This window comes from Cetorhinus maximus, chromosome 6 (genome assembly GCF_964194155.1).
Source record: "Cetorhinus maximus chromosome 6, sCetMax3.hap1.1, whole genome shotgun sequence".
NCBI classification, from domain to species: Eukaryota; Metazoa; Chordata; class Chondrichthyes; order Lamniformes; family Cetorhinidae; genus Cetorhinus; species Cetorhinus maximus.
This window is the reverse complement of record NC_135884.1, coordinates 78443862-78467333: the sequence shown is the minus strand read 5'-3', so window position 1 is coordinate 78467333 and position 23472 is coordinate 78443862. Positions and strand designations below refer to the sequence as shown.

The window sequence follows — 23472 nt, the reverse complement described above, 5'->3', positions numbered from 1 at the left end:
ATTTAGAAAATAGTCTATGCCTCTATTCTTCCTACCAAAGTGCATGACCTCACACTTCCCCACATTGTATTCTGCCACTTCTTTGCCCATTCTCCTAACCTGTCCAAATCCTTCTGCAGCCTCCTCGCCTCTGCAATACTACCTGTCCCTCCACCTATCTTTGTATCATCTGCAAACTTAGCCAGGATGCCCTCAGTTCCTTCATCTAGCTCATTAATGTATAAAGTGAAAAGTTGTGGTCCCAACACTGACCCCTGCAGAACTCCACTAGTCACCGGCCGCCTTCCTGAGAAGGACCCCCTTATCCCCACTCTCTGCCTCCTGCTAGACAGCCAATCTTCTATCCATGCTAGTACCTTGCCTCTAACACCATGGGCTCTTATCTTACTGAGTAGCCTCCTGTGCGGCACCTTGTCAAAGGCCTTCTGGAAGTCCAAGTAGATAACATCCATTGGCTCTCCTTTGTCTAACCTACTCGTTACCTCCTCAAAGAATTCTAACAGATTTCCCCTTGATGAAACCATGCTGACTTTGCCCGATTTTACCATGCACTTCCAAGTATTCTGAAATCTCATCCTTAATAATGGACTCTAAAATCTTACCAACGACCGAGGCCAGGCTAATCGGCCTGTAATTTCCCGCCTTTTGCCTCAATCCCTTCTGAAACAGGGGGGTTACATTAGCGATTTTCCAGTCCTCTGGGACCCTCCCTGACTCCAGTGATTCCTGAAAGATCACCACTAACGCCTCCACTATCTCTTCAGCTATCTCCTTCAGAACTCTGGGGTGTAATCCATCTGGTCCAGATGATTTATCCACCTTCAGACCTTTCAGTTTTCCTAGCACCTTCTCCTTGGTAATGGCCACCATACTCACCTCTGCCCCCCGACTCTCTTGAACTTTGGGGATTTCACTCGTGTCTTCCACTGTGAAGACTAACGCAAAGTACCTATTCAGTTCCTCTGCCATTTCTTTGTTCCCCACTACTACTTCTCCAGCGTCATTTTCCAGCGGCCCAATGTCCACTTTTGCCTCTCTCTTACCCTTTACATATCTAAAAAAAACTCTTGCAATCTTCTTTTCTATTACTGGCTAGTTTACCCTCATATTTAATCTTCTCCCTCCTTATTTCTTTTTTAGTTGTCCTCTGTTGGTCTTTGTGGGCTTCCCAATCCCCTGGTTTCCCACTGCTCTTTGCCGCATTGTATGCTTTCTCTTTAGCTTTTATGCTGTCCCTGACTTCCCTTGTCAGCCATGGTTGCCTCGTCCTCCCTTTAGTATGCTTCTTCTTCCTAGGGATGAATTTTTGCTGTGTCTCCCAAATTACTCCCAGAAACTCCTGCCATTGCTGTTCCACTGTCTTTCCTGCTAGGCTCATCTCCCAGTCAATTCTGGCCAGCTCCTCCCTCATGCCTCTGTAGTTGCCTTTATTCAACTGTAATACCGTTACATCTGATTCCATCTTTTTCCTCTCAAATTGCAGGGTAAATTCTATCATATTATGGTCACTTCCTCCTAAGGGTTCCTTCACCTTAAGCTCCCTTATCAAATCTGCCTCATTACACATCACTAAATCTAGAATTGCCTGTTTCCCTAGTGGGCTCCACCACAAGCTGCTCCAAAAAGCTATCTTGTAGACATTCCACAAATTCCTTTTCTTGGGATCCACTGCCAACCTGATTTTCCCAGTCTACCTGCATATTGAAATACCCCATGATCACTGTAACCTTGCCTTTTTTACACACTTTTTCTATCTCCTGGTGTATCTTGTGCCCCACATCCTGAATACTGTTTGGAGGCCTGTACATAACTCCCATAATGGTTTTTTTACCTTTGCGGTTCCTCAACTCTACCCACACAGATTTTACATCATCTGACCCTACATCATTTCTTGCTATCGATTTAATTTCATTTCTTACTAACAAAGCAACCCTACCCCCTCTGCCAATCTGCCTATCTTTTCGATAGGATGTGTATCCTTGGATATTTAGCTCCCAGTCCTGATCCCCTTGTAGCCATGTCTCCGTAATGCCCACCACATCATACCTGCCAATTTCAATCTGCGCCACAAGCTCATTTACCTTATTTCGTATACTGCATGCATTCAGATACAACACCTTCAGTCCTGTATTTCCTGTCCCCTTTCTCATTGTCGTCCCTTTATCTGATGTGCTTGAAGTTAGATTCCTAGCCCTTTCCAAACACTCTGTCCTATTTTGTGTTCTGGAGACTTTAATAGCCTCTCCTGGGCTCTCCTTTCTTTTCAGTTTTTTCATAATTTTCCGTGAAGTTGAATCCACCCCCCACACGCTAACCTGCTGCTTTGTTTCCCATTAGTCATACTTCTTGGAGTTTTACCCCCCCCCCCCCACCTTTCTAGTTTAAAGTCCTGTTGACCACCCTATTTACCTTTTTCGCTAGAACATTGGTCCCAGATTGGTTCAGGTGGAGACCGTCCCAACGGTACAGATCCCTCCTGTTCCTATACTGATGCCAGTGCCCCACGAAATGGAACCCCTCTTTCCCGCACCACTCCTTTAGTCACGTGTTTATTTCCCTTATTCTTGCGTCCCTATACCAATTTGCACGTGGCTCGTGTAGTAATCCGGAGATTATAACCCTTGGCCCATTGTGTCTGCACCAGCTATCTGAATGAACAACTCGAATATTGCCATTCTCCTATCTTCTTCCTATAACCCTGCACATTCTTCCTTTTCGGGTAACTGTCTAATTCCCTTTTGAACGCTTCAATTGTACCTGCCGCCACCACACTCTCAGGCAGTGCATTCCAAACCCTAACCACTTGCTGTGTGAAAATTCTTTTCCTCATATCACTTTTGCTTCTTTTACTAAATTATTTAAATCTGTGGCCTCTTGTTCTCATTGTTTCGCGAGTGGGAACAGTTTCTCCTTATTTACTCTGTCCCGATCCTTCATGATTGTGAATACCTCCATCAAATCTCCTCTCAGCCTTCTTTTCTCTAAGGAAAACGGTCCTAAGTTCTCCAATTTCTCTTCATAACTGAAGCTCCTCATCGCTGGAACCATTCTTATGAATCTTTTCTGAACCCTCTGTAATGTGTTCACATCCTTCCTAAAATGAGGCGCCCAGAACTGGTGTCACCATCTTTAGCTTCCTTAGTTAGCCACGGATCATGCATCTTTCTCGGAGTCTTTCTTTCTCAATGGAATATATCTTTGTTGAGAGTTATGAAATATCTCCTTAAATTTCTGCCACTTCTTCTTTACCATCTTACTTTTAATATAGGAACATAGGACTTAGGAGGAGGAGTAGGCCATTCAGACCTTCGAACCTGCTCTGTCATTCAATAAGATCATGACTGATCTGGTTGTGGTCCCAAATCTACTTGGCTGTCTGCCCCACATAATCCTTGACTCCCTTGTCTATCAAAAATCTGTTTAACTGCCTTGAATAAATTCAATGATCCAGCCTCCACTGCTTTCTGGGAAAGAGAATTCCACATACTAACGACCCTCTGAGGAAAAAAATTTCTCTTCATCTCCATCTTAAACGGTAGACCTCGTATTCTTAAACTGCGTTCCTGTTTCTAGCCTCTCCCACAAGTGGAAACATCCTCCCAGTATCCTTTCAGCATCCACCCTGTTAAGTCCCCTCAGGATCTTATATGTTTCAATAAAATCAGCTTCGTTCTTCTAAACTCCAATGGGTATGGGCCTAACTTGTTCAACCTTTCTTCATAAGATAAGCCCCTCTTCCCAGGAATGAGTTGAGTGAATCTTCTCTGAACAGCTTCTAATGAAATTATATCTTTTTTCAAATAAGGAGACCAAAACTGTACACAGTGGAATTGCCCCAGATTTGCACTAAGTGTGGTAGCAGGTGGGAAAAACGACGTTTACCCACCGGCCGCAATGGCGGCTTTTCACGCCGTATTGTCCCACACCTGCTGCATTAGTTATGCATTCCTGGGATACATGCCTTTTCAATGGCAGGTGGGCTCTGATTTGCCTGCATTCTGTCACCTCACCGCTTCATCACGCCAGGCAGCACATTTGAAGTACAGCTTCGCTCAGTGCTTCCAGCCCAGGCCTGCAGCAAGGAAGGCATGGACCTGAAATGCAAGAAGACTGCAGCTCTCGAGCACCTTTTGGATGCCATGGAGGCCCGCTGTCGTGCCCTCTACCTCAGCTTTGGCTGCAAGAAGGGGAGCAACATTACCACTCCGGCTTGGTAGGTAATGGCAGTGGTGATCAGTGGCAACGCTGCACCGAAGAGGTTGGCCATCCAATGCAGATACAGGATGAATGATCTCATTTGTGCAGCCAGGGTATGGCAACCATCTCATCACTCTAAACTCACACACTCAAGCCCATCACACGTTCACTGGCATCTCACTCACTGCCAGCTCAAGGGACATCACCACCCATTCTCACATGCCCACCTGCCCTCATCTCCCCTGGAGACTGCTTCCTCAGCCCTCACCATCTTGAGGCCACTTGCACAGATCAACATGTGTCCCCACACGCACCCTGGGATACCCTCCTTCCCCAGTACAGCCCTTGTCCTATTGCCTCTTCCATTGCCTGAGGCCACTCCACTTCTTCCCCTTTCCTAAGCAGGCCCTAGCCTGTAGCCATTGAAAAGCCACCCACATATGGCTGCTCTGGTAGGTAGAGACCTGTCAGTGAGCCCCCCTAAAAGTGATATGGTGCTGTCTGTGAAGCCTGGCACTGATGACTGTGAGTGCTGACCGAAGCAAGGTAGGCAAACACACCCTAAAGTCCCAAGCGAAGTGCAGCCCGCCAAGTACACGCCCTATTTATACTGGCATTAAACATGTCGGCGTGTTTTCCTGCTGACGTGGGCAGGTGATCCAGTGGGGCGGGACGATTCCAGTAGGTTGGCTTAATAATGATATGCAGATATGTTAAATGATGCTCCCGACGTCCGATGGTGGGAAACACGGCCCGCCATTGGCAGGCTGAGCGGACGATTGCAAATTGGTTTCACGCTGCCGTGAAACCGATCGTGCCATATTGTCCACTCACGCCACCGAACATGCAGCCAGCGGGCATGGAAAATCCCAGCCGTGGTCTCAGATTCCGTTGTACCGACGAGTTCTGCAATCTCTCCATTTAAATAGCATACTGCTTTTCTATTCTTCCTACCAAAGTAGACAAATTCACATTTTCCCTCATTATATTCCATCTGACAAATTTTGTCCACTCACTTAACTGTCTATATCCCTTTGCAGACTCTCTACATTCCTTTGCAGACTCTCTACTTCCTCTTGACAACTTACTTTCCTATCTATCTTGGTATCATCGGCAAATTTAGATATCATACATTTGGTCCCCTCGTCCAAATCATTGATGTAGATTGTAAATAGTTGAGGCCACAGCATTGATCTCTGTGGCTCTACACTAATTACAGCTTGTCAACTGGAAAAAAAACCCATTTATCCCTATTTTGTGCTTCCTGTTAGCTAACCAATCATTTATCCATGCTAATATGTTACCTCCTACACCAAGTAAAATACCTTTGATATGCAGCCATATCAACTGCCTTTTGGAAATCCAAATATACCACATCCATAGGTTCCCCTTTATCCACTTTGCTTGTTACTTCATCAAAGAACTCTAATAAATGAGTTAAACATGATTCCCTTTCACAAACCCATGTCGACTCTGCCTGATAAAATTATGATTTTCTAAGTATCCTGTTATAACCTCCTTAAGAATGGATTGTAGCGATTCCCCTATGACAGATGTTCAACTAACTGGCCTGTAGGCTCCTGCTTTCTGTCTCTCTCCTTTCTTGAATAAAGGTGCTACATTAGCTATTTTCCCATGCACTGGAACCCATTCAGAATGTAAAGAATTTTGGAAGGCTATAACCAATGCCTCTACTATCTCTACTGTTATGAAGTGATGTGTGCCAGGTGGACCAAATCCCCAAGGGAAACTTGGCCACAATATCACAACGGTTTCACAATTTGTATTTATTATAAGAATAATTGCGCACTGAATTCAGAAATAATGAGTCCACTAACACCTTTAGAGATTTTAACAATTAAATTGAAACATTTATTAACAAAAGAAAAGATTTCAAGCACATACATAATATTACATTTACTTTAAAAAATCCCAAAATTCCTAATTAACCTGACCCCCAACTACACACCCCTTTTAAGGCAACAGTCCAAAATAGATTTTAAATTTAAATAGCCAGCCAACAAGTTTACCACAGCACCCACTGGTTAGTGGAATTCCAAAGGCTTTCCTCCACCTTTGGTTACTGGACAGAGCAGACTTCTGCTAAAGTTGCTGGAGACTTCCCCAAGGCTGTTTTACACAGTCCTCATAGATATTTAATGGCCCCCACAACATAGCCTTTCATTCTCTTTATATGTTTCTGTCTCTTTAATCTGTAAATTCTATTGCTCTATGTGTCTTTGGAAATTTACTTTTCGCATAATATAAACATTTTTCATGTTGCCAATATGATCAGTACCTTTGGGAAAAATAAACACACTGCTTATACTTGCTTATCTTGTTAGTTGTAAACATCCTATCATCCCTTTGAAACCTAAACAACCCCTTCATATGTCCAAAAATGCAAATTTCCTTCACACCCTACATGCTAAACCCTCATCCATGTTTACTCATTAGCAATTCAAATGCCTTTTACCCGTAACTTCTTTTGATAATTTCAAGTTTTCAGTCTATCTGACTCTAATTCAATTAAATCACACAGACAGAACCACCTACACTCACACCCATAAACCTACTTTACAATAAACCGCAATAATATAATGAAAAAAAATGTTAGTTTCATGACACTACAGCCACATCCTTTAAGACCCTATGATGCAGGCCATCTGGTCCTGGGTACTTGAAAGCCTTTAGTTTTATAGTTTTCCCAGCACCTTTTCCCTAGTGATGGTGATTGTTTTCAGTTCCTCCCTCTTGTCCACCTCTTGTTTTTCATGTATCTTTGGGAAGTTTTCGAAGTATTCTACAGTGAAAACAGACACAGAATACCTGTTCCATGCCTCTGGTATTTCCTTGTTTTTCCACTATTAATTGCCCAGGCTCTCTTTCTCTCTCTCAAGGACCAACATGAGCTTTAGTTTATCTTTTTCTTTTTAAATGCTTGTAGGAACTCTTACTGTCTACTTTTATGTTACCAGCTAGCTTTCTCTCACACACTTCTTTCTCCCTCTTTTTATTTTTTTTTAGTCACTCTTTGTTGTTTCTTAAAATCTGTCCAATTTTCTGATTTACCCTTAACCTTTGCAGATTTTTACAGTGTTTCTTTCAATTTGATTCTGTCCTTTACTTCCTTATTCAACCATGGATGATGCATTCTTCTCAGAGTCTTTCTTTTTCACTGGGATAGATCTTTTCTGAGAGTTATTAAATATCTCCTTAAAAGTCTGCCACTGTATCTCTACTGCTTTACCTTTTAACCTAGTTTCCCAATTCACTTTAGCTAGATCTACATTCATACCCTTATAATTACCTTTACTCAGCTTTAAAACACTAGTCTTACACTCACACTTCTCTCCTTCAAACTGAACATGAAGTTCTATTATGTCATGATTGCTGTGACCTAGAGGCTCCTTTACTATAAGGTTATTGATTAATCCTGCCTCATAATCAGGTCCAGAAAAGCCTGCTCCCTGGTTGGCTCTAGAATGTATTACTCAAGAAATTGAACCAAATATGCTCTATGAATGCATGCTCCAGCCTCGGTCACCCTGCAACCGTGTCTCTGTGATGGCTATCAGATCATACATATTTATTTCTATATGTGCTTACAATTCATCCATTTTGTTATGAATGCTGCACATGTTCAGATATAAAGCCTTTAACTTTGTCTTTTTACTATATGTGCACTCCCTGGTCTCATCTACTGGTGCATTCTTAAGTTTGTACTCTCTGTCCCTTCCTGCCACACTCTGGTTATCATTACCCAAATTGCTATCCTGCTCTATTATCTCATTGTTTCTCTTTGATTTAATACATCTCCTCTTGCATGATCCCTCCTCCCACTATTTAGTTTAAAGTCCTTTCTACCACCCTAGTTATATGACTCGCCAGAACACTGGTCCTAGCATGGTTCCGATGAAGACCATACAAACGGTATAGCTCCCACTTTCCCCAGTACTGGTGCCAGTGCCCCATCAATCAAAACCCATTTCTCCCATACCAGTCTTTAAGCCACGCATTCATCTTTCTAATCTTATTTACCCTGCGCCAATTTACTCCTGGCTCAGGTAATAATTCAAAGATTATTCTTTTTGAGGTTCTGCTTTTTAATTTGGCCCCTAGTTGCTCATAATCCCTAAGAAGAACCTCTTTCCTAGTCCTATTTATGTCGTTGGTAGCAATGTGGACCATGACAACTGGATTGTCCCCCACCTACTGCAAGTTCCTCTCCAGCCCCAAGCAGATGTCCCAAACTCTGGCACTGGGCAGGTACCACAGCCGTCTGGACTCGCGCTCTTGTCTGAAGAGAACCGTGCGTATGCACTGATTATACTGTCCCCTACTACCACTACATTCTTATCAACTGCCCTGTTTGAATGGCTTCCTGTACCACGGTGCCATTGTCAATTTGTTCATCCAACTTGCACCTCTCACTTTCATCCATACAGGCTGCAGGAACCTCGTACCTGTTGGATAATTGCAAGGGCTGAAGCTCCTCCATTTCTACCTACTGGGTCCCCTTACCTTCCTCACACGCAGCCATACCCTCCTGTCTCTGACCATAGACTAAATTAGAAGGCCCTATCCCAAGGGCCTTCTGATTTGATAAAGTGCCACATCAAAGGCTGTTGCAGAAAATAAAAACTCATGGTGCAGGGGGTGACATATTAGCATGAATAGAAGGTTAGCTAGCTAACAGAAAGCAGAGAGTTGGCATAAATGGGTCTTTTTCTGATTGGCAGGACGTGAAGAGTGGTGTGCCACAGGGATCAGTGCTGGGGCCTCAACTTTTTACAATTTATATAAATGACTTGGATGAAGGGACCGAAGGAATGGTTGCTAAATTTGCTGACGACACAAAGATAGGTAGGAAAGTAAATTGTGAAAAATACCGCTGACTTGGAAATATATCGCCGTTCCTTCACTGTCGCTGGGTTAAAATCATGGAACTCCCTTCCTTACAGCATTGTGGACTGCAGCAGTTCAAGAAGAGAGCTCACCGCCATCTTCTCAAGGGAAACTAGGGATGGGTAATAAATGCTGGCCCAGCCAGCGAAGCCCAAATCCCATGGATGAATTTTAAAAATTGTGAAGATGACATAAGGAGGCTACAAAGTGACATAGATAGGTTAAGTAGGTGGGAAAAGATCTGGCAAATGGAGTATAATGTGGGCAAATGTGAAATTGTTCATTTTGGCAGGAAGAATAAGAAAGAAGCTTATTATCTAAATGGCGAGAGATTGCAGAACTCTGAGATGCAGAGGGAGTGTCCTAGTGTATGAATCACAAAAGTTTAGTATGCAGATACAGTAGGTAATTAGGAAAACTAGCAGAATTTTATTATTTATTGTGAGGGGAATTGATTACAAAAGTTAGGAGGTTATGCTTCAGTTGTACAGGGCATTGGTGAGACCACATCTGGAGTATTGTGTACAGTACTGGTCTTCTTATTTAAAGAAAGATGTAAATGTGTTAGAAACAGTTTAGAGAAGTCTGCTCTCCAGCTTAATGACTCTGAGCCGAAGCTGCTCAAGCTGCAGACACTTACTGCAGACGTGTTTGCCCTGGATGACATTGTTTACCAGGAGTTCCCACACTATATAGTCACAGCACATCACCTGCCTGACCATCTTTATTGTGTGTTGATTTATTTTCTAAATTAATTTATAATTGATAAACCCTGTCTCTCCAAATAAGCTTCATTACCACCAGTAAAGCTTACTCGTGCCAACAAAACCTTCCTATTACTCATAAATTGCACAAATTTTCAAAGAAAAATAAGCAAAATACTCAATCAGTCACCTACCTGTTCCCTGTGATGTCAGACTTTGATTTTTTTCAGAACTTGTTCGGTACACAGACTGGCCTCACCTCTCCCTCTCTCCCTCTCTCCCTCTCTCCCTCTCTCTCTCTCTCTCTCTCTCTGTCTCTCTGTCTCTCTTTCTTTTTCTCTTCCCCCAGCACTGTTTTAAGTCCTGGCTACTCTCTAGCCCTCTATCCCCTCGAGCTGTTTTAAGTTCTTGCAGCTCTCTTGCTCTTCCTGTCCCCTCTCGCTCTGTTTTAAGTCTTTCCTGCTCTCTCTCTTTCTCCCCCTTCTCGCGCTGTTTTAAGCCCTTGTCACTCTCGCCCTCCCTGTCCCCTCACGCTGGTTTAAGTCCTCACCAGGCTCTCGCTCTCTCTGTCTCCCCTCTTGCATTGTTTTAAGCCTTTGTCGCTCTCTCTCTCCCCCTTCTCATGCTGTTTTAAGTCCTCGTCGCTCTATTGCTCTCTCTCTCCCCTCTCGTGTTGTTTTAAGTCCTCGCCACTCTCTCACTCTTTCTCTCCCCTCTTGTACACAAGAACATAAGAAATAGGAACAGGAGTAGACCATTTGGCCCCTCAAGCATGCTCAGCATTCAATAAGATCATGGCTGATCTTTTGTTTCGATTTCCACATTCCCATCTAACCCCGATAACCTTTGATTCCCTTAATGAATCTACTTACCTCTGCCTTAAAAATATTCAATGACCCCACCTCTACCACCTTCAGAGGCAGAGAATTCCAAAGTTGCACAACTCTCTGAGACAAAAAATTTCTCCTCATCTCTGTCCTAAAAGGGCCACCCCTAATTTTAAAACAGTGTCCCCTAGTTCTGGACTCACCCACAAGAGGAAACATCTTTTCGACGTCCACCTTGTCAAGGCCGTTCAGGATCTTATATACTTCAATCAAATCATCCCTCATTCTTCTAAACTCCAGTGGAAACAAGCCCAGTCTGTCCAACCTTCCCTCATAAGACAACCCACTCATTCAAGGTATCAATCTAGTAAATCTCCTTTGAACCACCTCTAATGCATTTACATCCTTCCTTAAATAAGGAGACAAAAACTGCACACAGTATTAAAGGTGTGGTCTCACCAATGCCCTGTATAACTGAAGTATAACATCCTTACTTTTACGTTCAATCCCTCTCTTAATAAAGGTTAGCATTCTTGGATAACGAAGGATATTGTGAGATTAGTCAAAAAGAAAAGGAAAGCATTCGTAAGGGCCACAAGGTTGGGAACAGATGAAGCCCGTGGAGAATATAAAGAAAGTAGGATGAAGCTTAAGCAAGGAGTCAGGAGGGCTAAAAGGGGTCATGAAAAGTCATTGGCAACCAGGTTTAAGGAAAATCCCAAGGCCTTTTATATACATGTAAAAAGCAAGAGGGTAGCCAGGGAAAGGGTAGGCCCACTCAGGGACAGAGGTGGGAATCTGTGCGTGGAGCCAGAAGAAATGGGAGAGATACTAAATGAGTACTTCTCATCAGTATTCACCAAAGAGAAGGACTTAGCGGTCGATTTGTTTAGGGAAGAGTGTGTAGATAGCCTGGATCATGTTGAGATCAAAAAAGAGGAGGTGTTAGATGTCTTGAAGAATATTAAGGTGGATAAGTCCCCAGGGCCAGATGGGATCTACCCCAGAGTACAGAGGGAGGCAAGGGAGGAGATTGCTGGAGCCATGACAGAAATCTTTGTATCCTCACTGGCTATGGGTGAGTTCCCAGAAGCCTGGAGAATGGCCAATGTTGTTCCATTGTTTAAGAAGGGTAGCAGGGATAATCCAGGAAATTACAGGCCAGTGAGCCTTACCTCAGTGGTAAGGAAATTATTGGAGAAGATTCTTCGTGACAGGATTTACTACCATTTGGAAGCAAATGGGCGTATTAGTGAGAGGCAGCATGGTTTTGTGAAGGAGAAGTCGTGTCTCACTAACTTGATCGAGTTTTTCGAGGAAGTGACAAAGATGATCGACGATGGAAGGGCAGTGGATGTTATCTACATGGATTTACATTTCTAGCTAGCTTCCTCTCATATTCTAATTTCTTTCTCCTGATTAACCTCTTAGTCATTCACTGCCATTCTTTATATTCTATCCAATCATCTGTCCTGCCACTCATCTTTGCAGAGCTGTATGCTTCTTCCTTAAGTTTGATGCTTTCCTTAACATCTATAGTTAACCACGAATGGTGGGTTCTCCCCTTAGAAGTTTTCTTTATAGTAGGAATGTACTTATTCTGAATACTCTGAAACATCCCCTTAAATGTCTGCCACTACTTCTCTATTGATCTATCCTCTAGCCTAGTTTCCCAGTTCACTTCAGCTAGCTCAGCTTTCATCCCCACGTAGTTGCCCATACTTAAGTTTAAGGTACTAGTCTTAGACCCGCTCTTCTCCCGTTCAAACTGGATGTAAAATTCAATCATATTGTGGTCGCTGCTCCCTACGCGTGCCTTTACTCTGAGGTCATTAATTAATCCTGTCACATTACACAATACCAAGTCTAATATAACCTGCTCTCTGGTTGGTTCCAGAACACGCTGCTCTAAGAAACTAGTTCGAAAGCATTCTAAGAACTCTTCTTCCAGGCAACTACTGCCAATCTGATTTTTCCAGTTGGCGAATAGACTAAAATCACCCATGATTATTGCCGACCCTTTATCACAAGCACACAATATTTTCTCTTGAATACTTTGTCCTACACTGTGGCTGCTGTTAGGGGGCCCACTAATGACTTTTTCCAATTACTATTCCTCATTTCCACCTAAACTGACTCTACATCCTGATCTCCTGAACCAAGGCCATCTCTAACTATTGCACCAGCACACTCTTTGATTAACAGCGCTACCCCTCCACTTTTACCTAGCTTCCTATTCTTCTTGAATGTCATGTACCCTTCAATATTAGGGATCCAATATTAAGGCCTCGATGCTCTCTCGCTCTCTCTCCCCTCTCATGCTGTTTAAGTCCTCGCTGCTCTCTCACTCTCTTTCCCCTCTTGCACTTTTTTAAGCCCTCGCTGCTCTCTCACCCCCCCCTCCCCTTGCACTTTTTAAGGTCCTCGCTGCTCTCTCACCCCCTCCCCCTTGCACTGTTTTAAGTCCTTGCTGCTCTCTCACTCTCTCTCTTCCCCCTGTTTTAAGTCCTCGCCGAACTCTTTCTCTCTCCTCTCGTGCTGTTTTAAGTCCTCGCTGCTCTCTCACTCTCTCTCTCCCTTCTCGTGCTGTTTTAATTCCTCACCGAACTCTCGCTAACCTATTTTCCCAGACCACTTTAGCCAACTCTAATTGTAAGCATATGAAGACAGAATTGACTAAAGCCTTTATTTAAGTTTAAGACACTAGTTTAGACCTATATTACTCATCCTCAAATGGAATGCGAAATTCTAATACTTTACGATCACCCCTACCTACAGGACCCTTTGCTATGAGGTAATTAATTAATCCTGTCTCATTACACATTAGCAGGTCTAAATTAACCTGTTCCCTGGTTTGTTCCAGAACATATTGCTCTAAGAAACTATCCTGAATATACGCTATGAACTCATCCTCCTGGCTACCTTTCCCAATTTGATTTGTCACATCGATGTAAAGATCAAAATCACACATGATTGTTGTGGTATTTTTCTTAAAAGGCCTTATTATGCCCTGATTTATACACAGGCTTACTGTGTAGCTGCTGTTATGGTATAAACTACTTGCATCAGTGAGTTCTTTCTTTTGATATTTCTTATTTCAATCCAAACTGATTCTACATCTTCTGCGTTCCAAAGAAGAGTCATTTGGACTCGAAATGTTCACTCTGTGTCTCTCTCTCTACAGATGCTGGCAGACCCGCTGGGTTTTTCTGACACTTTCTGTTTTATTTCAGATCTCCAGCATCCATACATAGTATTTTGCTTTTATTTTGATTCTATCATCTTGTTCTTTTGAGCCAAAATCATTTCTCACCTTTGTACTGATCTTATCTCAGGAAATTCCCTTTTGTTAGTTGCTAATCCATAAAATTATAGAATGGTTGTAGCACAGAAGCAGGCCATTCTGCCTGTTGTGTTGGTGCGGTTCTCTGCATGGGAAGCCACTTAGTCCCATTCCCTCACTTTGTCCCCACCCCTGCAATTTTTTTTTTTATTCAGAAAATTATCCAATCCTCTTTTGAAGACCATAATAGGAACAGCCTCCAACAAGCTCTCGGGCAGTGCATTCCAGATCCAAAACGCTCACTGCATAAAAAAATATTTCCTTGTGGTTGCTTTTTTTTTGCCCATTGCCTCAGCATCCTTCCGCCAACAGGAACAGTTTCTTCCTATCAGCTCTGTTCAGACCCCTCATGATATTGAACACTCCTATCAAATCTCCACTTAATCTTCTTTTTGCCAAGGTGGGCAACTGCAGATTCTCCAATCTCTCCATGTTATTTATATTGCCTCTCTTTGTTCTCCCTACCAAAATAAATCACTTCACAGTTCCTGGCACTATTTATATCTGCCACTTTTCTGCGCATTCCACCAGCTAGTCTATGCACCCTTGAAGTTTCTCCTCAAAGTTTGCAAAGCTTCCATATTTTCTGCTATAAGGTACGAGCGGTGAGAAGAGGTGCTGTGTTCATAGAGTGATGGATACGTGCAACAGCGTAAGGTGAGGCCATGATATGAATTTTGAACTGGAGACAGAGAGGCACTGAGGGACAGTGGCAATGAAGAGATCAGGGGCAGGTGATGTGTGTACAGAACTTAGCAAGGATGTTGCACCTAGAGTTTTGGATGATTGAGTTTGAAAGGCCAATGCGAGCGTATTCAGGAAGTCAAGTCTCAAGTTGATGATGGGTTTCAATGACAAAGGGGAGATGAGAACAGTGTAAGATTAATTCATACCAACAGATGAAAGTGATTTTGATAACAGAAGTGCTGTTGGTGTCACTAATTGACCAAAAAGGCTAAACAGGTCTGGGAAGCCATGTAAAAGTGTCCTGAGATTAAGATCACTGATCATTCTTTAGTTCAGAGACTATCAGGGATGAAGAAGAAATGCAGAGTTTATAATGAAATGTTTTAATATTTCTTTTGTTACTGTTTAAATCACAGCTCAGTTATTCCAGCAGTCACCTTGTCAGCAATGGGAGATGGGAAAGTGCAAACAGAGGCTGAGGATCACCAGGGTGAGTAAGAGGCCTATAGAAGTGATGGTGACGCCTTTGTGTTTAGGTGGCTGCTACACGGTAGCTGGTGTCAATGGCACGGATGCCTCCTGTTGACAGCATCTCTTACCCCATTCATTTCAATGAGATGACCCTGATGTGGACAGAACATTCCCAATAGACACTCCATTATTTACCCAGTTTTGCTTTCACCTTGATTGTGTGTGTGTAATGTGGGCCTCGACTCTTCTTGGTTTCTAAACAAAGGGGAAACAAAGGCAGTAAAAACTGCCAGTAACAAGAATTGGGAATTGACTGATGCCTGTGAGGCTGCAGTATCGACAGAGAAAACTCCAACCTTACAGTACTGAAAAACTTGCAATATTACAGTCAAGCTGCACATGTCAGGAACAATATTTTCTATAATAATCCCACCTGTTGCAATAATATACACCATACCCTCTCCCAACACTCTCATTCTGTTCCCAATCACATTCTGAAGAAGTCACACGGACTTGAAACAGTAACTCTTGTCTTCCTCTCCACAGATGCTGTCAGACCTTGCTGAGTTTTTCCAGCATTTTTTGTTTTTGTTTTTGTTTCACATTCTTTAATTGGTGCTCATCGTTCCTGGAACAACATTCTATTCCTTCCTTCAGGTTTCTAGTCCTCCCAAGGTGTTGAAATGGCTCGATCAAAGTGTTAAATAGCATGTCACAGACACATGACCATGGTAAACTATTCCTCCTCATCCTTTTCACAGAATCACACAGTGCAGAAGAGGCCCTTCGGCCCATCGAGTCTGCACCGACACGTGAGAAACACCTGACCTACCTACCTAATCCCATTTACCAGCACTTGGCCCATAGCCTTGAATGTTATGACGTGCCAAGTGCTCACCCAGGTACTTTTTAAAGGATGTGAGGCAACCCGCCTCCACCACCCTCCCAGGCAGTGCATTCCAGACCGTCACCACCCTCTGGGTAAAAATGTTTTTCCTCACACCCCCCTAAACCTCCTGCCCCTCACCTTGAACTTATGCCCCCTTGTGACTGACCCTTCAACTAAGGGGAACAGCTGCTCCCTATCCACCCTGTCCATGCCCCTCATAATCTTGTACACCTCAATCAGGTCGCCCCTCAGTCTTCTCTGCTCCAACAAAAACAACCCAAGTCTATCCAACCTCTCTTCATAACTTAAATGTCTCATCCCAGGCAACATCCTGGTGAATCTCCTCTGCACCCGCTCCAGTGCAATCACATCCTTCCTATAATGTGGCGACCAGAACTGCACACAGCACTCCAACTGTGGCCTCATCAAGGTTCTATACAACTCCACATGACCTCCCTACTTTTGTAATCTATGCCTCGATTGATAAAGGCAAGTGTACCATATGCCTTTTTCACCACCCCACTAACATGCCCCTCTGCCTTCAGAGATCTACAGACACACACACCAAGGTCCCTTTGTTCCTCAGAACTTCCTAGTGTCATGCCATTCATTGAATACTCCCTTGTCAAATTACTCCTTCCAAAGTGTATCACCTCACACTTTTCAGGCTTAAATTCCATCTGCCACTTATCTGTCCATTTGACCATCCTGTCTGTAGCCGAAGACACTCAACCTCACTGTTAACCACCCGGCCAATCTTTGTGTCATCCGTAAACTTACTAATCCTACCCCCAAATAGTCATCTATGTCGTTTATATAAATGACAAATAATAGGGGACCAAGCACAGATCCCTGTGGTACGCCACTGGACACTGGCTTCCGGTCACTAAGGCATGCTTCTGTCATCACCCTCTGTCTCCTACAACTAAGCCAATTTTGAATCCACCATACAAATTACCCTGTATCCCATATGCATTTGCCTTCTTTCCAAGCCTCCCATTTGGGACCTTGTCAAAGGCTTTGCTGAAATCCATATAAACTACATCAACTGCACTACCCTCATCTACACACCTGGTCACCTCTTCAAAAAATTCAGTCAAGTTTGTTAGGTATGACCTCTCTCTGACAAAGCCACCCTGACTATTGCTGATCAAACCTTGCCTCTCCAAGTGGAGATAGAACCTCTCCTTCAGAATTTTCTCCAATAGTTTCCCTACCACTGACATGAGACTCACTGGCCTGTAGTTCCCTGGCTTATCTCTATAACCCTTCTTAAATAGCGGAACCACATTAGCTGTTCTCCAGTCCTCTGGCACCTCCCCTGTGGTCAGAGAGGAATTAAAAATTTGGGTCAGAGCCCCTGCAATCTCTTCCCTTGTCTCCATCAGCAGTCTGGGACACAAATCATCTGGACCCGGAGATTTGTCCACTTTTAAGCCTGCCAACACCTCCAATGCCTTGTCACCCCTTATATCAATTTGCTTAAGAACCTCGCAGTCTCTCTCCCCGAGTTCGATACCTTCATCCTCCTTTTCTTGGGTGTAGATGGATGTGAAGTATTCAGTCAACACTCTAGCGGTGTCCTCTGGCTCCACCCATAGATTGACCCCTTATGGGCCCTACTCTTTCTCTGGTTACCCTCTTCCCATTGATATACTTATAGAATATCTTGGGATTTTCCCTACTTTTACCAGCCAGAGCTCTCTCATATCCCCTCTTTGCTCTCCTAATTGCATTCTTAAGCTCCACCCTGCACTGTCTGTACTCCACTAATGCCTCCGCTGATTTGCTTCCCTTGCACCTGCTAAAAGTCTCTCTTTTCCTTCTCATCGTAACCTGAAAATCTCTGGTCATCCATGGTTCTCTGGGCTTGTTACTCCTTCCTGTCACCCTAGAGGGAACATGTTGAGCCTGTACCCTCCCCATTTCCTTTTTGAACGCCCCCACTGCTCCTCTGTAGATTTTGCCACAAGTAGCTGTTCCCAGTCTACCTTGGCCAGATCCTGCCTTATTTTACTAAAATCCACTCTCCCCCAATCCAAAATATTTTTTTGCAACTTGTCTATTTCTTTGTCCATAACACCCTTAAACTGTACCATGTTGTGGTCGCTATCACTAAAATGCTCCCCCACCACCACCTCAGCCACCTGTCCTGCTTCATTCCCCAGAATTAGGTCCAGCACTGCGCCGTCCCTTGTTGGACCCTCCACATATTGACCTAAAAAGTTCTCCTGTACGCATTTCAAGAAGTCCACTCCATCCAAGCCCTTAACACTATGTCTATCCCAATTAATGTTGGGAAAGTTGAAATTACCTGATATAATTACCCTATTGTTATTGTTCTTACACACCTCCGCAAATTGTGCACATATTTGCTCCTCAATTTCCTGCTGACTATCTGGGGGTCTATAATAAACACCTAATAATGTGGCTGCCCCTTTTTTATTCCTTAGCTCAACCCACAAAGCTTCATTTGATGCCCCCTCCAAGATATCATCTCTCCTTACTGCAGTAACTGACTCCTTAACTAATAATGCAACGCCTCCTCCTCTTTTACCCCCTCCCCCGTCTCACCTGAAGATTCTATATCCTGGAAGGTTGAGCTGTCAATCCTGCCCCTCCCTCAATCACGTCTCAGTGATGGCCACTATATCACAATTCCATGTGTCAATCCTCACCCTTAACTCATCCACTTTACCTGTAATACTCCTTTTCAACCTGTCTTCAGCCTTTGACACAGTTGATCACACCATTCTTCCCCATCGTGTGGTTCGCTGGGTCTGATCTCTCATGATTACGTTCTTACCTATTCTATCATAGCTGGGAGATCATGTGCTCCTACACTCCTACCACTGGTATCCCTAAAGAATCTATCCTTGGCCCCACTCCTATTTCTCCTATACATGTGGTCCCTTGGTGACATTATCGAAGAACACAAAGTCAGTTTCCATGTTGTATGCCAATGACACCCAGCTCTACCTCACCACTACCTCTTTTAACCTCTCCCCGCCTCTAAATTATCAGACTGCTTGTTCGACATCCAGTCCTAAATGTGCAGGAATTTCCTGCAACTAAATATTGGGAATGGAAAAAACAATGTCTTTTGTCCCTACCACAAACTCTATTTCCTAACTATCAGATTCATCCCTCTCCTCAGCAACTGTCTGCCAAACCAGACTGTTCACAACATCTTGGTATCTTATTTGACTCTGAGATGAGCTCTTGACCACATAGCCATGCCCTAACTAAGACAACCTAAATCCACCTCAATAACGTCACCCCCTTCAGCCCCTAATGCTGTTTAATTGCTGCTGAAACCTCAACAATGCCTTTGCTTCCTCTGGACTGGACTTATCCAACCTCTCTTGGCCAGCCTCCTATCTTCCAATCTCCATAAACTTCAGCTTATCCAAAACTCTGCTGCCTATATCCTAACTTGCTCCAAGTCTGCTTCACTTCTCATCCCTGTGTTCACTGACCTACATTGCCTCCAGTTCCTCAGTACCTCAGTTTTGAAATTCTCATCCTAGTTTTCAAATCCTTTCACGTCGTTGCACCTCTCTATCTCTGTAATCTACTCCAGCGTGACAACCTTGTAAAGTATCTCTGCTCCTCTAATTCTGTTCTCTTGAGCATCCTAAATTTTAATTGCTCCACCATTTGTGATACTGCCTTCAGCTGCCAAAGCCTAAACTCTGAAATTTCCTCCCTACACCTCTCTACCTCTTTCTCCTCCATTAAGACACTCCTTAAAACCTATCTCTTTGACCAGGTTTTTGATGATCTTCCCTATATGTGGCTCTGTGATAATTTTAGTTTGATAACATTCCTGTGAAGGAATTTTACTACATTAAGGATGCTATATAAAATTCAAATTGTTGTTATATAGCTCCAAACAATAATATTCCCCATAGCCCTTCATATTAACATCCTATAATGAGGGCCAGAATCTCTGACTATAATACTATATTATATCCTAAAGCTCCCATATTAACACATCCTATCCCTCACAATTGCATTGTATTATATATTACACAGCCCTCTCTGGAACATTCTCTGATAGACCCCTTATTTATCATCCTAACTTCCAACCTGGGTCGGGGCAGTTGACAAAATACTACTTTGCAACAGATGACTCAGAGTCCACCTTGGGCGAGGGAGAAGTGCATAGAGAAGACTGGCAAACGGACTATCCCAGGACTCAGTGCTGGCCCCCACCCTGTTCAACATATATACAAACAACCTGCCAACAACAAGTTCATAACAAAAACAGAATTACCTGGAAAAACTCAGCAGGTCTGGCAGCATCGGCGGAGAAGAAAAGAGTTGACGTTTCGAGTCCTCTTGACCCTTCAACAGAAGTTGAAGAAGAAGAAGTTGAGTTCTGTTGAAGGGTCATGAGGACTCGAAACGTCAACTCTTTTCTTCTCCGCCGATGCTGCCAGACCTGCTGAGTTTTTCCAGGTAATTCTGTTTTTGTTTTGGATTTCCAGCATCCGCAGTTTTTTGTTTTTAACAACAAGTTCATCTCTGCTGATGACATCTGTTGTGCCATCCCAAGCTCCATCCTTGGACCAGATCGTTAACAAAACTGATGGACTATTACAGCATATTGCAGCCTCTAAAAACATACCCAGTGTATTCTACCTCCACAACGCCAGTGCCAAAAAAGAATTGTATATCTACATGACTGGCCAAAGATTAAAGCATCATCCGAACCCATCATTCTTGGGAGTGTCCCTAGATATGACTCTGTCCTTCCGGGAACATCTGAAGAAAACAGCAACAAAGATTGAATTTAGAAGCATTCTACTAACCAAACCTGCTGGATCTATGTGGGGCACTGCTGTCATGACAATCCGGGCTTCAGCCTTGCCTTATCATACTCCGCAACGGAGCACTGTGTACCTGTCTGGCAGAGGTCATCACACACAGTCTGGTCGACACTCAATTGAATGCAACAATGTGCATCATAACTGGAACTCTCTGCTCAACACCTCTCCCCTGGCTTCCTGTCCTCACAAACATCAGTCCGCCACACATCCGCTGGTTAACAAAAGCCCACAAGTTGCTTGAAACCACCGTGCTGCACCTCACTTTCCACTCCATGTTCAGCCCATCTACTGCCCGCCTTCCATCTGGGCACCCCATATTCAGTAACTTTCCTGAGCAAGATCTACCAGATCAAGGAATAGGAAACATAGGAAGTCACTAACAAGTTCCTTGTGACAAACCCCATCTGTCGAATGACAGGCTTTGAACTACCGCAGTGAAAGTGGTCCTTGCTAAACAGGTTCAGGACAGGCCAAAGCCCCTGTACAGCCAATCTCCACTGTTGGGGAAGCTGTGCATTTGTGGAAAGGCATTAGCAATACTGCACATTACTGAGGAGTGTCACCTTAGACTCAGCAAATGAGGAGACTATCGGTTGGATTCGGGGATTTGTATTTGTTAAATAAATAACTGAATATCACCATAATGCTTTCCATATGTCCCACAGTTCCCTCAGTATCAGACCCTGATATACCTGTCATCTGTCTGGATAAAGCCCTATGATATATGCCACAACTCTCCATTGTGTTCTCCGATATATCTCACGATACTATCTGTAATATTGATATTGCTCTCGCCCCTCACTGATACTGATGTTGCACACATTGTCCATCACTTTTCATTCAGACACCAGTACATTTGAGCCAGAGTGGGGAGAACGATCGCAAAAGCTCAGCTTTCTGTATCTCTTGTGCTAATGTACTTTCAGCAACTGAGCAGCTCCCCTGTAGTGAAGAAACAGAACCTGTGAGAAGTGAAGGAGAAAGTAAACTGCAAAAAGGTGACCAGCTGTCTGAACAGGAAGGAACTAAGATAATGGAGATACAAGAAGAAGAAGATACAATAAAACATGAGGAAGAAGCCAAGAAGAACTCAGGATCCAGGTGAGTTAAACGTGAGTTGTTATTGTTCTCAGGATTTAATAGTGTCCTGTAATGTTGGTGAGATAAAGCTTTTCTTTAACTTCAAAAGCCTTGTTGATTGTTCTTTTTGACATCTAATTTTTAGTTAATTATTGACATCATTGTTTACCACATTATGAAATCATTCCCTTCAGGAGGAGACCAGTCAGCCCATTGTATTTGTGCTGGCTCATTGAAAGAGACATCCAAAGTAGTTTCATTTCCCTGCTATTTCTCATGTCCTGCGATATTTCTTTTTGAATTTTAGATATTTATGCAATTTCCTTTTGTAAGTTACTATTCCAATGCAAAGTATGAATGTTGAGAAGAGGTGTAGTGTTAGTAGTGTGGTTGATATGTGCAGCAGTGTAAGAGAGGGTGGAGTTTAGGCCATCATATGAATTTTGAACTGGAGATGGTGAGTCACTGAGGGATAGTGGCGACGAAGAGATCAGGGGCAGGTGATGTGTGTGCAGAACATAGTAAGGATGTTGCATCTAGAGCTTTGGTTTAGTTGAGGTTTGTGGATGATTGAGTTCGAGAGGCCAGTGTGAGGGTGTTCAAGAAGTCAAGCCTTGAGTTGATGGAGGGACTTATAAGGGTTTCAGTAACAGAAAGAGGAGATGAGAACAGAGCAAGATTAATTCACACTGGCAGATGAAAGTGTTTTTGAAAACAAGTGCTGGTGGTGTCATTAATCGACCAAAAAGCCAAATATAGGAACAGGAGTAGGCCATTCAGCCCGTCGAGCCTGTTCCACCATTCAATGATCATGGCTGATCACCTACTTCAACACTTTCCCCCGTTATCTCCATATGCACTGATGTTATTAGTCTCCGGCAACCTATCAATTTCTGCCTTGAACATGCTCAATGACTGAGCTTCCACAGCCCTCTGGGGTAGAGAATTCCAAAGATTCATCACCCCCTGAGTGAAGAAATTCCTCCTCATCTCAGTCTTAAATGGCCTACCCCTTATTCTGAAATTATGTCCCCAGGATAGACTCACCAGCCAAGGGAAACATCCCATCTACATCCACCTTCTCATGCCCTGTAAGAATTTTGTAAGTTTCAATGAGATCACCTCTCTTTCTTCTAAACTCTAGAGAACACAGGCCCAGTTTCCTCAATCTCTCCTATAAATCAATCCCGCCATCCCAGGGATTAGTCTGGTGAACCTCCAAAGCATTCCCTCTGTGGCAAGTATATCCTTCCTTACATAAGGAGACCAAAACTGTACATATTACTCCAGGTGCAGTCTCACCAAAGCTCTATACAACTGCACCAGGACATCTTTACTTCTGTACTCAAATCCCCTTGTGATGAAGGCCAACATACCATGTGCCTTCCTTATTGATTGTTTTACTTACATGTTAGCTTTCAGTGACTCATGAACAAGGGCACCCAGGTCCCTTTGGACATCAACTTTTCCCAACCTTTCATCATTTAAGAAATATTCTGTCTTTCTGTTTTTCTACAAAATGGATAACATC

The 23472-nt window shown here is 43.4% G+C and overlaps 1 protein-coding gene across 5 annotated transcripts in view; it reads left to right on the top strand.

The window, feature by feature from the left end:
* dnaaf1 (dynein axonemal assembly factor 1) overlaps nt 1–23472 on the top strand; it is a 190442-nt gene that overhangs the window by 21829 nt on the left and 145141 nt on the right. For 4 of the 5 annotated variants that reach the window (XM_078543903.1, XM_078543905.1, XM_078543902.1 and 1 more), the window contains 2 exons: nt 15083–15156; nt 21788–21962. In XM_078543903.1, coding sequence (XP_078400029.1) covers nt 15083–15156; nt 21788–21962 — 249 coding nt within the window. The remainder of the gene's footprint in view (nt 1–15082; nt 15157–21787; nt 21963–23472) is intronic. The other variant, XM_078543904.1, reaches the window with a different exon arrangement.